This window comes from Didymella exigua, assembly GCF_010094145.1.
Source record: "Didymella exigua CBS 183.55 unplaced genomic scaffold M421scaffold_10, whole genome shotgun sequence".
NCBI classification, from domain to species: Eukaryota; Fungi; Ascomycota; class Dothideomycetes; order Pleosporales; family Didymellaceae; genus Didymella; species Didymella exigua.
Window position 1 is genome coordinate 461,591 of NW_022984784.1, and position 13,503 is coordinate 475,093.

The window sequence follows — 13,503 nt, forward strand, 5'->3', positions numbered from 1 at the left end:
TCTCGCGCAGAACATACGGTTTTGGAGGACAATTCAGTTCGTCCGGTAATTAATCCATATTTCACGGAGCACAAGCTTTCACCACCCGTGCGCTAGGCACATCGGAAAGTGGGAACCTTACCGATCCTGGGTCAGCTACATCGAATACGTCAATACGCCATGTTGAGCCATGGAATCACAACGCGACAGGCAGCTGTCATAACGCATGTGGGCGCCCGATGGACAGTTCAGTGCACGTTGAGTCGAACGGCAAGGAGTCGGAGCAACATGTGCCGATCTCTCCCCGACTTGTTAAGTCAAACCTCCGCCGAGTTACAAATCTGACGCTCGGAAGGTCGGGCGAAAATAACATCCGATAGCGCAAAATATCCTCAGGTGCTTAGCAAACCCCAGATTCTGCCGCCCTTTGCTTGCTGTCTGATTGGCGACGCATTATGTCCGTGTTGTCCGAAGGCTAGCCCTAGGATTTCGCACTGATTTCATGACTGCCGCCAGGATATAACCTCTAGCCCTGCATCACGCAGACGCAGGTGACATCTCGCCTCCTCTAGACTCTCACCACACTCACTCACACGGCTTCTGTCCGTAGGAATCGACAGTCGCTTCTATTACTCCAGGGACAGCAAGCAGCGTTCCACACGGTTATTGGGCTCGGCTCTGCTCGCACAGTTGGATTTTAAGAGTCGGCTTCCAGCATTCATCAGAAGAGGCGAGTAAGGACACACAATGTCGTCCTCGTCGTCATCTTTTGACGAAAAAAAGAATGGAGTTGGGCTTGTAGACCCTCAGGCAGCAGCACAAAAACCCACAGAATATGAACCGATAAAGACAGAGCCTAGTGCATACGATCCGGAGGCAGATCCTAAGAGGCGGCAAAGTTTAATACGCCTCGAGAGCCACACCAGCGCAATTTCAGATTTCAGCGATAGCGATGGTGCGAGCACGAAAGCTTCGTTGCGGAAGAAGAAGTTCTACGAGAGGCTCAATCCGCTCAAATGGGGACCCAAACCTCTAATTCCAGAAGAACGGGAGGTCTGTCCAGAACACAAGGCCAATGTATTCAGCCGGATCACATTCCAATGGATGCAGCCTTTGATGGCTACAGGCTACAAGCGACCGCTTGAGAAGACCGATATCTGGGTTGTCAACCCAGACCGGAGTACGGAAGTATTGATTAAACGTCTGAACCTGGCCCTCGAGAAGCGGTTGAAAGAGGGTGGCGATAAGCCGTTGCTGATGGCCCTGTTCGACACATTCAAACGCGAGTTCATCGTTGGAGGTCTTTGTCAACTTTCGGCATCCGTCATTCAGGCCGTCGCGCCGTTTGTTCTGCGATACTTGATCAATTTCGCGGTCAAAGCCTATGTCGCTCAGCACAGTGACGCGCCGGCTCCATCCATCGGCGAAGGCATAGGACTTGTCATCGGAATCACAGCAATGCAGGCTCTACAGAGTCTGTTTACTAATCAGTTCATGTACCACGGAATGATGGTCGGTGGACAAGCGCGCGCTGTGCTAATCGCAGCTATCTTTGACAAGGCAATGAAGCTGTCAGGCAGAGCAAAGGCAGGCGGCCAAGCAGTTCTGGAAGCCCCACCTCCAGAGGTCAAGCCCGGGAGCGAAGCAGAGAGGAAGTGGTATCAAAAGATTCTCAAAAAGAAGGAGGAAAAGGCCAAAAAGGGGCCTGAGGGTGTTGCTGGAGGTGGTGAAGGTTGGGGCAACGGTCGAATCGTCAATTTGATGTCCACCGACACATACCGTGTCGACCAGGCCAGCGGTTTCTTTCACATGATCTGGGCCGCACCCATTGGTATATTGATCACCACAGCTCTCCTTCTGGTCAATTTGACATACAGTGCGCTTCCTGGTCTCGGCCTGATTATAATCGCAATGCCGCTGCTCGCTCGATCTGTCAAGTCTCTATTCCACCGCCGTGTAGCCATCAACAAGGCCACCGATCAGCGTGTCAGTCTGACACAGGAAATCTTGCAGGCGGTACGATTCGTCAAGTTCTTCGGTTGGGAGACGAGTTTTCTTCAGCGCATCCAAGATATCAGAAAGAAGGAGATCCGCGGGATCCAGGTCCTTCTCACTGTTCGAAATGCCGTTCTCGCCGTTGGAATGTCCATGCCCGTCTTCGCCTCCATGCTGTCGTTCATCACGTTCTCCCAGGTCAACCCCTCTTTGGACCCGGCGAAGATCTTCTCTTCGTTGGCGCTCTTCAACTCAATGCGTCTCCCACTCAATTTCTTGCCTCTTATCATCGGCCAAGTCATCGATGCAAATGCATCAGTAAAGCGAATCCAGGAGTTCTTGATGGCTGAAGAGGCCGAGGATGGTGCCAAGTGGGACTACGATGCCAAAGACGCTGTCGTATTAAAGAATGCGGACTTCACCTGGGAGCGTCATCCCACAAATGACGAAGCTAAGGGTGGCCCGAACACCAAAAAAGTTGGAAACGAAACCAAGGCAGAGACGAAGGCTAGGGTGCAGACAGAGAAGGACGTGCAAATCGCGGATCTGGAAAGAGCGAAAAACGCGGCCGAGGAGAAGCCGTTCGAGATGAAGGGTGTCAACCTCACTTTCGGCAGAAACGAGCTCGTTGCTATTATTGGGAGTGTCGGTTCTGGCAAGAGTTCCTTGCTTGCTGCGCTCGCTGGTGACATGCGCAAGACGAGTGGTGAAGTCGTTATGGGCGCTTCCCGGGCTTTCTGCCCGCAGTATGCTTGGATCCAGAACGCTACTGTGCGCGAGAACATTGTCTTCGGAAAGGACTTTAACCAGAAATGGTACGACCAGGTCATCGATGCATGTGCTCTGCGCCCGGATCTGGACATGCTTCCCGTGGGAGATGCAACCGAGATTGGAGAGCGTGGCATCACAGTGTCTGGCGGTCAGAAGCAGCGCATGAACATTGCAAGAGCCATCTACTTCAACGCTGATATTGTGCTTATGGACGACCCCCTCAGCGCTGTTGACGCACACGTGGGTCGCCACATCATGGACAACGCTATCTGCGGACTGCTCAAGGACAAGTGCCGTATTCTGGCCACTCACCAGCTTCACGTTCTGAGCCGATGCGACAGGATTATTTGGGTCGATCAAGGAAATATCCAGGCAGTCGACACATTCCCCAACCTCATGGCACACAACGAAGGCTTCCAGGAGCTCATGAAGATGACCGCGTCAGAGGAGAAGCAGGAAGACGAGGAGGAAGTACTCGAGGACGAAGTCGAAGATGAGAAGAAGATGGCTAAAAAGGCAAAGAAGCAGAAGAAGGCTGCTGCACTCATGCAAGTCGAAGAGCGTGCTACCAAGAACGTGTCGTGGGATGTCTGGATCCAGTATATCAAGGCTGGAGGTGGCATTTGGGTCGGACCTCTCGTCTTCATTTTGCTCGTCCTCTCGCAGGGTGCCAACATCGTCACCAGCTTGTGGCTCTCATACTGGACCTCCGACAAGTTCGGCTACAGCCAAGGCGTATATATTGGAGCCTATGCTGCTTTCGGCTTCAGTCAGGCGCTGCTCATGTTCCTGTTTTCATTGGCTCTTTCGATTTTCGGTACCAAAGCTGGCAAGAAGATGTTGCACATGGCTATCACCCGAGTCCTTCGAGCACCGATGTCTTTCTTCGACACCACCCCTCTTGGTCGCATCACCAACCGCTTCTCTAAGGATATCGACGTCATAGACAACACGCTGACCGACGCCATTCGTATGTACTTCCTCACGCTTGCGATGATCATCTCGGTATTCATCTTGATCATCGCCTACTATTACTACTACGCCATCGCTCTGGGACCGCTTTTCATTCTCTTCATGTTCTCGGCCGCTTTCTATAGGTCCTCGGCCCGCGAGGTTAAGCGTCACGAAGCTGTTCTCCGCAGTACAGTGTTCGCACGCTTCGGCGAGGCTGTCATGGGTACACCTACCATCCGCGCCTATGGCCTACAGAACCAGTTTTCACGTACCGTCCGCGAGGCGATCGACGATATGAACAGTGCCTACTACCTTACATTTGCTAATCAACGCTGGCTCAGTGTTCGTCTGGATGTCGTCGGTGTCTTGCTCGTCTTCACCACTGGTATCCTCGTCGTCACGTCCAGATTCAACGTCAATCCTAGTATCGCTGGTCTAGTCCTGTCTTATATCCTCGCTATCGTCCAGATGATCCAGTTCACGGTTCGCCAGCTGGCTGAAGTAGAGAACAATATGAACTCTACCGAGCGCATCTACCACTATGGTACACAGCTCGAAGAGGAAGCCGCTCTCCACACCGATGTGCAAGTCCGACCGACCTGGCCCGAGCATGGTGAGATTGTCTTCGAGAATGTCGAGATGCGCTACCGTGACGGTCTGCCATTGGTGCTGAAGGGTCTGAGTATGCATGTCCGTGCTGGCGAGCGCATTGGCGTCGTCGGTCGTACCGGAGCGGGTAAAAGTTCGATCATGTCTGCTCTGTTCCGTCTCCAGGAGCTGGCGGGTGGTTCGATTACTATCGACGGGTTGGATATCAGCAAGATTGGGCTGCAGAATCTGCGATCAAACTTGGCCATCATCCCACAGGATCCTACCTTGTTCAAGGGAACCGTATGTCGATTCGCAAATCCTTTGTCTCCGACACGATGCTAATCTTAGCTGCAGATTCGAAGCAACCTTGACCCCTTCCACAAGAAGACTGATCTTGAGCTGTGGTCCGCCCTGCGTCAGGCCGATCTGGTTTCGAACGATGCAGAGATGGGCGACAAAACTGGACGCATTCATCTTGACTCTGTTGTAGAAGAGGAAGGACTAAACTTCTCTCTAGGACAGCGTCAACTGCTTGCCCTAGCTCGCGCACTCGTCCGCGGATCGCAGATCATTGTCTGTGACGAAGCAACCTCAAGTGTCGACTTCGAGACAGATCAGAAGATTCAGAAAACGATTGTGGACGGCTTCGCGGGCAAGACCCTGCTCTGTATCGCGCATCGTCTCAAGACCATCATCAGCTACGACCGCATCTGTGTCATGGACCAGGGTCAGATTACCGAACTCGACACCCCCATCAACCTATACGATCAGGGTGGTATTTTCAAGGGCATGTGCGAGCGCAGTGGGATCCGGAGGGACGACTTCTTCGGGAAGCACTAGAGTTGCGGTGTGCGGTAGAGGCACGGGTGCAGGCAGCATGCTGAGGGTGTTATCGCGCTACGATGGAGGGGTCGCAGGGTAATGACATCCACATCCACCGTCACCGGCTTAATTTTTACAATCATTCTGCGTATTTTCTCGTTGTGAATGCGGGCCCTTTTAGCGCGCATGGACATGGCGTTTGGCTGTAGCGGCATTTTGGAAGCTTTCTTCCTCCAATGTTGGGGCATGTCTAGCGAGGCTTTCTTTTGCACCAGCGGAGTCTGAGATCCCAGGAAATCAAGAAGTATCGCAGATGCGACAAGCTGAAGATGCTGTTTTCGATAGTTCATATCAAGTGTTGGTTCACGTACTGAACTCAATGCCATGTCATGTTCCAGGCATTCAGCTGCTGACGGCGAGGCTGCACCTTCGACCGCAACGAGGCTTGAAGCTGGGCAGCAGCGCAAAACGTGGTAGGATCTAGTGCCTTGGTATCACAGCACTTCTGCTCAAGCGCATCGTTTTCACCCAACGCGGAGCCACTCCGCCAATCCAGTTCCGCGAATCTGCGAGACACGGCGGGAGCAGCGTGCACCATCAGGTGCTTGTAGGTAGTCGCTATCGCAAGGCTGTTGACACTGCCAGCGCGGCGGCGCCGACGCATGCAGTCGAGGTACTGTTCCAGAAGTCTGGAAGGCTTCAGCAGAAGTCGCCTTCGCTGCGGCTGCTATCATGACAAGACGGGCAGGTCGCTTGCCAATCACTCGCAAGCTACATGAAGTCAAGGCGCCGCCGTAGGCTCTTCGGCCTGGGCCTCCGCGTGGTATCAACGCCCTAAGCAAGCGAAGTCCCGGCCTAGCTGCACTCGCCCGCGTTCATGCTTGCAAGTTGCAGGCCAAGCTCCAGCAATTCAGCACGGATGCCAGGCCAAGCGAGCTTAACTACTTTGAGTGCGGCGTCGTTTGAACTCGCTCAGGGACGCCGTGACGAGTCTATAGGTGGCGTGCAGCGGCGTCAAGAGTCTTGGGGTTCTTGGGGGCTACGATAAGCTCTGCGCTCTGTGGCAAGACAAGACAGGACAAGACAAGACGGCGTCGGACACCGTGATGTGACCGCAAGGAGCGTTGAGAGTGGAGCGTTGCTGGATCAAAGTCAAACTACAATAATGCTTGCAAGTGAACAATGGCGGCTCAGCCTATCAAAACAAAGGGCCGAAAATCTGCACTTCGCCTGCACTTGCAGAGCGCGCCCTCGGTTGGGTCTAGCAGCTCGATCGGCCCCTTAGCCTGGAACCCAGTGTTCGCTCAGACCTTCCCCCGGCCCTGGGTCTGGGCTTCTCCTCCAAGCTCATTATCACGGCCTGCGCCCACCAGCTACATTCCCTTTGCTAGCTGTACCATTCTCCTCCTGCTGCCCCCCAGTCGCTCTCTGCTTATACCCCGCAGCAATTGTAGCTGAAGCACGCCGGTCGACCAGCTACATATAGCACCTGCAATTCGCCTGTGCTGTTTGCCCCTTCCTTGTCAGCAGCACCCTTATCGTGTCGAGCCTTCCGTCTCAGGAGTGGATTCACCTCGCGGCAGTAAAATCCGGGCCAAATCTCCTGATCCGCGTGTCATTCTTGCTGCGTGCTCAGCTCGACCATCAAACGTCGCACAAAACTACTCCGCTGCATCTGCAGTCAGCCATCATTGGAAAAGGGTCCTCCTGACGACTTGGTCCCTGCGGCACTGCACCCACTGTCCCTGTTGACACACTGCGAGCACTCCTTCCACAACGCAATGGCAGCAAACAACGAAAAGTACGAGCCCCTCACCTTTGGCGTCACCATCGAGGGCCAGACAGACATCCCCAAGTCCACACCGTCGCCCGCACCCTTGCTCCCGTCGTCCAACGCATCGACCATGTCCACAGCCACAGCAGATGCTACCGCCAAGGAGATGGCCATCGACTCGTCCAACCCCTACTCTGCCTTCTACAAGCACCCGGACGCCCAGCGCTCCATCGGCAATGTGAGCGCACTGCAGAGCAAGACACATCTTGAAGTCACCACTTTCGAACGCGACCTCGAGGCTGGCGTCCCACTATCAGCCGCCACCACACAGCAAATGCCCAAGGTCTCGGTCGACGGTCGCGTCAGGGAGGTCAAGGAGTGCACAATGTGGCCGTCAAGGCAGGCTGTGCTCGAGAAGCGCAAGGACCACAAGCGCAAGAAGGGCTGCAACCTCTTCCAGGGCCTGACCAGTAAGCAGAGGTTATGGATCAAGATCATCATCGCGCTCCTCGTCATCGGTGCCGCGGTTGGTCTTGGTGTAGGCATCTCGCGAGCTGTCGGCGGTGGTGTATGGGCCGGCGACGGCAAGAGCAAGGAGATTCCTCACAGCTGAGTCGGCAACGGGCTCCGTTAGCAACAGCACTGTCACAGGTTGGTCAAACCACGTCGCACATTTTTGAGCTAATTGCTAACAATCCGTCAGTGTCGCTCAGCACATCGCTCGAGTATGACTACCGACTACGACTACGCGCATATCTTCTTCGACATCACTACGATATCCCCTTTCTGCTGATTATTGCTTGTACCTAATGTACATATTTCTGTCTCGCTTCTGTTCATATTTCAACGGGACACATCCGGGTCACGGCGCCCGCGGCGCACTTTACTGGGCATATCAATGCATTTGGGCAAGGGCTAGGCGCTTGGTTTTCACAAGGGATTTCCTGCAGGTGCGCACATCACATTCAAGATACAGCACGAGAGATCGATCAATCGAACATCGCCTGCGCTGCTACAGCGAGGCTGAACTCCAACCTCTTCTTCACATGCGTTCACATGCGTAATTCTTGCTTAGCCTTGCACGTCATAGTGAATACTTGTGCAACTCCCTCAACAATTTCACGGACCCCACTCAAAGCGGCCTTTCAATCGCGCACGGTACGTTCCACTGGAGAGGATCCGTTCGCACCATTCACAAAGACTGATGTCTGATGCGAAACGCGGGAATCAAAGTCAAACGGAACGCGCAACATTGACAGCTGCCCAGATAGATAGCAATCGCGGACGCGGCCCGCACCATCACTCTAATGTACCGTGCAATTAGCCGCAGCTGATGAGAGTAGGTATAACCATGCGAGAAGTTTCTGCACCACTTTGGAAGGAAGTGTACATCGCAATATCAAGAGACGATGATGCATCAATGGATTTTCGATGACCAGGGAAATTACACGGCCCCTGCATATTCGGAAATATTGGGTTCATGAGCGTGGATTCGGGAGCGCAGCCACTTGAATCCACTTTTCACTCCGAAGTCGCGCCACTTTCGCCCTGGGGCATTGTGATTGGTTAAATGGCTACGATTCATTGCGAGATGGGAGCGAATACGATGCGTATCGAAATACGCCGATGGGCGTTTCGTGGCATGATGAGGGCGTTTTGTAGTGTTTGTTTGTTCAAGGGTCTTCGGTATGTGCCGAGAGGAAGTTGCGAGGGGTGAGTATTGGAGGGGAGATGTGGAATGCTAACATGAACTCTGGACTGCTTCGAGGACAGGCTGCCTTTGTCTCCACGCACTGCTTGTGTAGCTCAAGACGATCGCGCTGTTCAAATTTCTCGAACATGGAGATGGCGCTATCTGTCAATTTTCATTATGGAAACATGGACTGAATGTATACCTAGGCCTAAATACTCGGTGACAGCTGACTATCGCCTCGAGCTCCTGTCTCTGGCTATTTGATGTCTTGGGAGGACAGTGGGCAACGTCCAGTACTTTATATGACTCCGCATTGTACTTTCGCTAGATGCGGGTTGATCTCATCCGGGGCTGGAATATATGCCGCACTAATCATAAGACTGCAATTCTCTGCCAGCGGAAGATGAGGAGCCATGCGTCACCGCCCTAACCATCGAACCAGGAACACCAGAACGGTGCAGCTGGCACAGAAGGTGACTAACACCGAGAACGAGATACCGCAGGCAGACGTCCACCGATCAAGTTTGCCGTCGCAGCTGAACAAGTCGATTCGAGCTAGGAAGAATATCTATGACAACAACCAGTGCAGTCCACCACTAGCGAAGATGAGCAGAACTGCGAACCTGTAGAGCATTTGCAAGAAGTATTCGCTCCGCTGATCTCAGCGTGGACTAGTCACCTGAGAGTTTTGCGAGTGGCCCCCATATTGTTCCACTCAGCTGCGCTTGCCATTGAGCTGCAGAGCCTATTCACACAATGATAACATATTATAAAAGGACTTGTGGCATATTGGCGAGCCGAACGTTCCAGATAGTGCCCTTAGCAGTCCCTGCTTAGGAACCGAAGGAGAGGACGCCCTCAGAAGCGGAACCCCATTTCCAGACACCAGTATCTAAAGCTTCGATCCATGTCGAGAAACTGACGACGACAAGTACCAGACAGACTCCACTGGCCAATGGTCAGATCAAGCTAGGTTAAGGGAACGCATCGACTTACGCTGTAACCGCGGTCCAGGTTTTGTCATACCCGATGGACGAGCATTAACGTCTCAATCGCGGCTGCCATGGAATCATGCTGTAGTCCGTGTCATCTATGATGTCAAAACTGAGCAGCATTCTGTCCAACTCCAAAATACCTCTATCCTCCGCCAACTCCTCGGGGCGCAAGGTCATTTGAGCTCAAATGGGTCGTCTCAGCCAGACGTGGTTGGTTTGCAGAGCGCTTGTATCTGCAAAGGATTGTACAAGTGTTATTCACAGTAAGCTGGGAAGCATTGGCCCTACTGGCTCGGGTCGTTCTCAAGTGAATTGCTGGTTATCGAAAAACCTAGGTATCCATTGTCGATATCCTGACGATTGACAGGATCGTGGTTCTGGTCGACATGTTGCCGAGCACTGGGCTGACGGCGGGTCTTTCTTGACTGATCATGTATGGATCGCGTATGTCGAGGACCGTGATCTGTATAGTTTGCCATGGGCCCTGGGATCTGGTGTCGGGGAGCAGATAACGAGTACGCCGTCGACACGGGTGGATCAGAAGTATGCGGAGGGTAATCGTAGTAATTAGTCGTGCATCTTAGGGGCGGCTCTTCGGACTCGATGGCAAAGCATATTTGATTAGTAGTCAGCTGTGACTCCAGTGAAAACAGAATATTGAAAAGGGCCACCGAGTACCTTTGGCAGGCACAAATGTAGACACGTGCAGCGATATCATGCGTCGTTCCGTAAAATACTCATTTCCTATCGACATGTGCCGGTGTGGAAGAACCGGACGCTCAATATAAATACGGGAACAGATGCAAGCATATATGGTGACAAAACGCAAGAAACCCACCTGTATGTACACATCGTGGGCCTAGATGTACACATCGCGGGCTTAGAAGGTTCATTACAATTCCTACAATTCTTGTACATCCTCATCATCATCACTGGCGTTGTGCTTAGGAAACTTCCTGTACCAATCCGCTGGACTGCCACCGGGGAGACACAGGCCGAGGCGCCAGAAGTAATCCCTGTGAGCAAAGAACAACTGCCAGAACTTAAAGCGAGTAGGTACGCCCCATGCAGGACGGTCGTTGTCACTGCCTTCGATGCAGTACGGATCCTCATCGCCTTCGCAGTAGTGTACGTCGGCCAAGGAGCAGGGCAGACTTGGTTCTGAAATAAAGACTTCCTCGCTGTGCATGGAGTAGCCCCACTCTTCCAACGGTAGCAGGGGTACTGGATCGCCCGCATGGGTAACGCGGTGGAAGTTGTTCGAATCGTGAAGCCCTGTGATGTTGAAGCGATCGTCGATGTACGCGTTCAAGTTCTTGTTCCCGAGTCGCGGTTCGCCAAAGGTGGTCACGCGAGGGTTCCACCCACGTGCCTTGAAGTCGAGACCGGCCAGAGTCGCAACAGCACCGCCTAACGAGTGACCAACGAGCACCAGCTGATAATTAGGATACTTCTCCAGAGCCTCTGCTACATGTGGGAGAACAACTCTGCGCGTGTTCAGCCAGGAGGTGTAGAAGCCGGAGTGCACGGTGCAGTTGGTGCACTTGGGTGGGTCAGCAGGCGGTGGATCTCCCTCCGAAGGCGAGGAAGACTGCAGGTGAGGTGCAAGGAAGTCGGAGGTAGACCCATCGTCATCGTCGGCAGGGTACGAGACGTATTCTTGAGGGATAGTTGAAAGATCTGCTATGGTGTTGGCGATGGAGTAGGTGCCGCGAAAAGCGAGGATGAGTCGTGGGTTCTGAGGGTTGTGGGCCAGAGCAACATAGCCGCAGGAGTCAGACAAGAAAGGTCCTGTGTTCCATGCCTGATACTGTCAATATAGCGACGACAATGGAGTTGCTGCATCCGGCGACTCACTGTTACAAGCTCAAAGCTCTCGAAATCGCGGTCTGCGCAGCGGCTGGCGCATTGAAATGGCTTCTGAATACCCAGGCCAGCAGTACCAACGCAGTAGGAAATATCGACTATGCGCGCGAGCTCCTCCAGCTCCCAGAAGAGCTTCTGCGAGATCAGGGTGTCATTGCCGGAGTGAGCGAGCGGCTGCTGCGTCGCATCGCCACTTGAGCGAGAGGCGGCGGCGAGAGTCACAATGCAGTGCAGGATGAGGCCGACGACGTTGGCCATGGAATGTCTCTTTCACATATTATTCCTCGGAGGCGGCCTGTGCAGATTGCAGTGGAGCGAGGGTGAGGTCAGAGGAGGATGCATCCGGGGCACGGTCAAGGGTGCGAGGCCACTCGCGGCTGTGGCTTGCTTGGCGCCAACGCCAGGAAGACCAGAGCGCTACGTCATAGTCCCGGGAGTAGTCGCTTTGATTTGAAGGAGACACCGGGATACGATGGGTTCATCGAGCAAGACGGCTGCACCCTGCTTACACTTGCCTCCAAGGACACACCATCGCCGCACCCGAGCCAAAAGCTTCCGTTGGCATCCGCATAAGAGTAGGCGAAGACACGACCATTTTCCTTGTGGCCGCTTGTTTCCCTTAGACTGCATACACACCCATCGCTACCGCACAACACCACGCACGTCATGGCCACCGAGCAGACGTCGACCGAGCCATTGCGGGCGCCGACGCCCCAGATGACTGAGCCTTCGCGACCTGCCACAGCGCACACGGCAAACAGCGCCCTTCACGTCCCGGGCACAGACGGCGCGGCCGACGCGAACAACAGCACAGCAGCGGTCAACGCCAGTGCGGATCCCAGCAGACCCGTCACGCCAAACGCCCACAACCCTCTCAACGCCAGATTCCCCCACACCCAAGTCGCATACGATGATCCCGATTTCAGACGGCCGCCGCCACTGAAGTACTCGTTGCGCACGCGCAAGAAGGCTATTTTCTGGTTCTGGACGCTCATCATCCTCGACTGCATCTTCATGCCCATTGGACTGTACTTTGGCCTGTGGTACGGTCTTACACGCGACCAGCTCTCTGCAAATGCCACATTCAGTATCAGTACTGCGCTGCTGGGCACTGTCTCGATTGTCGAGTACTTCATTCGCTTCTACCGCCTCTGGAAGAAGAACTCCAAGTGCAGAGTTATTGGTGCCAAACGTGCTTACGTACGTATTATTTGTTCCAACGTAAAACTTCTCAACTAACCGTACGCAGCTCGACTGGTTCCACTGGAACTTGTCCTTTGCATGGTTCTTCATCATGATCGAACTGATTGCAGGGACATGTCCCCACGACCCACCAATCCGTGTCCTCGCCATGCCAGCAGCCACTATGCTGTTCGCCATTGGCTTCCAGCTCCTGGCCCTTGACATCCTCCGAATCCGTGGTGTTCCGGCGCCCTGCCGTATCTCATCGTTGCCAAAGGGTGCCCCCCTGCGTCCTGGCATCTACGCGTACATCGAGGACATTTGCGCTGTCGATGGATCCGGAGGCACCGAGTTCAGGCAAAGACTGAACCTGCGCTACCAGGCTAGCAAAGCTTTCCGTGAGATGCTGCATCGTCTGACGTTGTTCTGGGCTATCGGTGCTATCGTCTGCGCTGCCGTCACCACCGCCATCATTTTCACCATCCAGCGTGATGCCGCCTACGTCGTAAGTCTTAATCCTTCCGTCCAACATCGGAAAATGCTAAATCAACGCAGGTTGGCTGGATCCTACCCTTCCTCTGGGCCGGCATCTGGGCCGCCATTACCATTCCCTGGGTCCAGCGCGACCTCGAGAAGGAGTACAATGACTGGACCGAAGCCAGGTGGAAGGCCTAAGCTGTTTTTAGGGTTTTTTGTATCAACACTTTGCACTGTACAGCATACACCCATGGCGACGGCGCTGGCGTTTGGCTCTCAAGATGTGACGGGATTTGCTACATGATACCACGGTTCTTTAGATTGTCTTCAATGCATGTCATCCTTTCCAATATCTCAGTATTGCGTTTACGCATCCATCCCTTCTCATCACTCATTGCTGTGTG

General features: G+C 53.8%; 4 protein-coding genes across 4 annotated transcripts; 3 read left to right on the top strand and 1 right to left on the bottom strand.

Moving 5' to 3' along the window:
• Positions 1–726: 726 nt before the first annotated feature.
• M421DRAFT_60485 (multidrug resistance-associated protein 5) lies at positions 727–5,130 on the top strand (the record flags this gene model as incomplete). Its single annotated transcript, XM_033595794.1, has 2 exons — positions 727–4,590; positions 4,645–5,130. The coding sequence occupies 2 exons, from the start codon at positions 727–729 to the stop codon at positions 5,128–5,130; spliced, it is 4,350 nt and encodes a 1,449-aa protein (XP_033449940.1).
• Positions 5,131–6,746: 1,616 nt separating this feature from the next.
• Positions 6,747–7,747, top strand: M421DRAFT_126714 (uncharacterized protein). The gene is made up of 2 exons (XM_033587341.1): positions 6,747–7,537; positions 7,590–7,747. The coding sequence occupies exon 1, from the start codon at positions 6,894–6,896 to the stop codon at positions 7,497–7,499; it is 606 nt and encodes a 201-aa protein (XP_033449941.1). The 5' UTR covers positions 6,747–6,893; the 3' UTR covers positions 7,500–7,537; positions 7,590–7,747.
• Positions 7,748–10,103: 2,356 nt separating this feature from the next.
• On the bottom strand, positions 10,104–11,828 carry M421DRAFT_126730 (lipase precursor). Its single transcript, XM_033587342.1, has 2 exons — positions 11,432–11,828; positions 10,104–11,378 (listed from the first exon to the last, which is right to left on the bottom strand). The coding sequence occupies exons 1-2, from the start codon at positions 11,696–11,698 to the stop codon at positions 10,476–10,478; spliced, it is 1,170 nt and encodes a 389-aa protein (XP_033449942.1). The 5' UTR covers positions 11,699–11,828; the 3' UTR covers positions 10,104–10,475.
• Positions 11,829–11,896: 68 nt separating this feature from the next.
• M421DRAFT_419474 (uncharacterized protein) lies at positions 11,897–13,485 on the top strand. Its single transcript, XM_033592128.1, has 3 exons — positions 11,897–12,640; positions 12,690–13,127; positions 13,178–13,485. Exons 1-3 carry the CDS (start codon positions 12,107–12,109, stop codon positions 13,295–13,297), a joined length of 1,092 nt encoding a protein of 363 aa, XP_033449943.1. The 5' UTR covers positions 11,897–12,106; the 3' UTR covers positions 13,298–13,485.
• Positions 13,486–13,503: the final 18 nt, after the last annotated feature.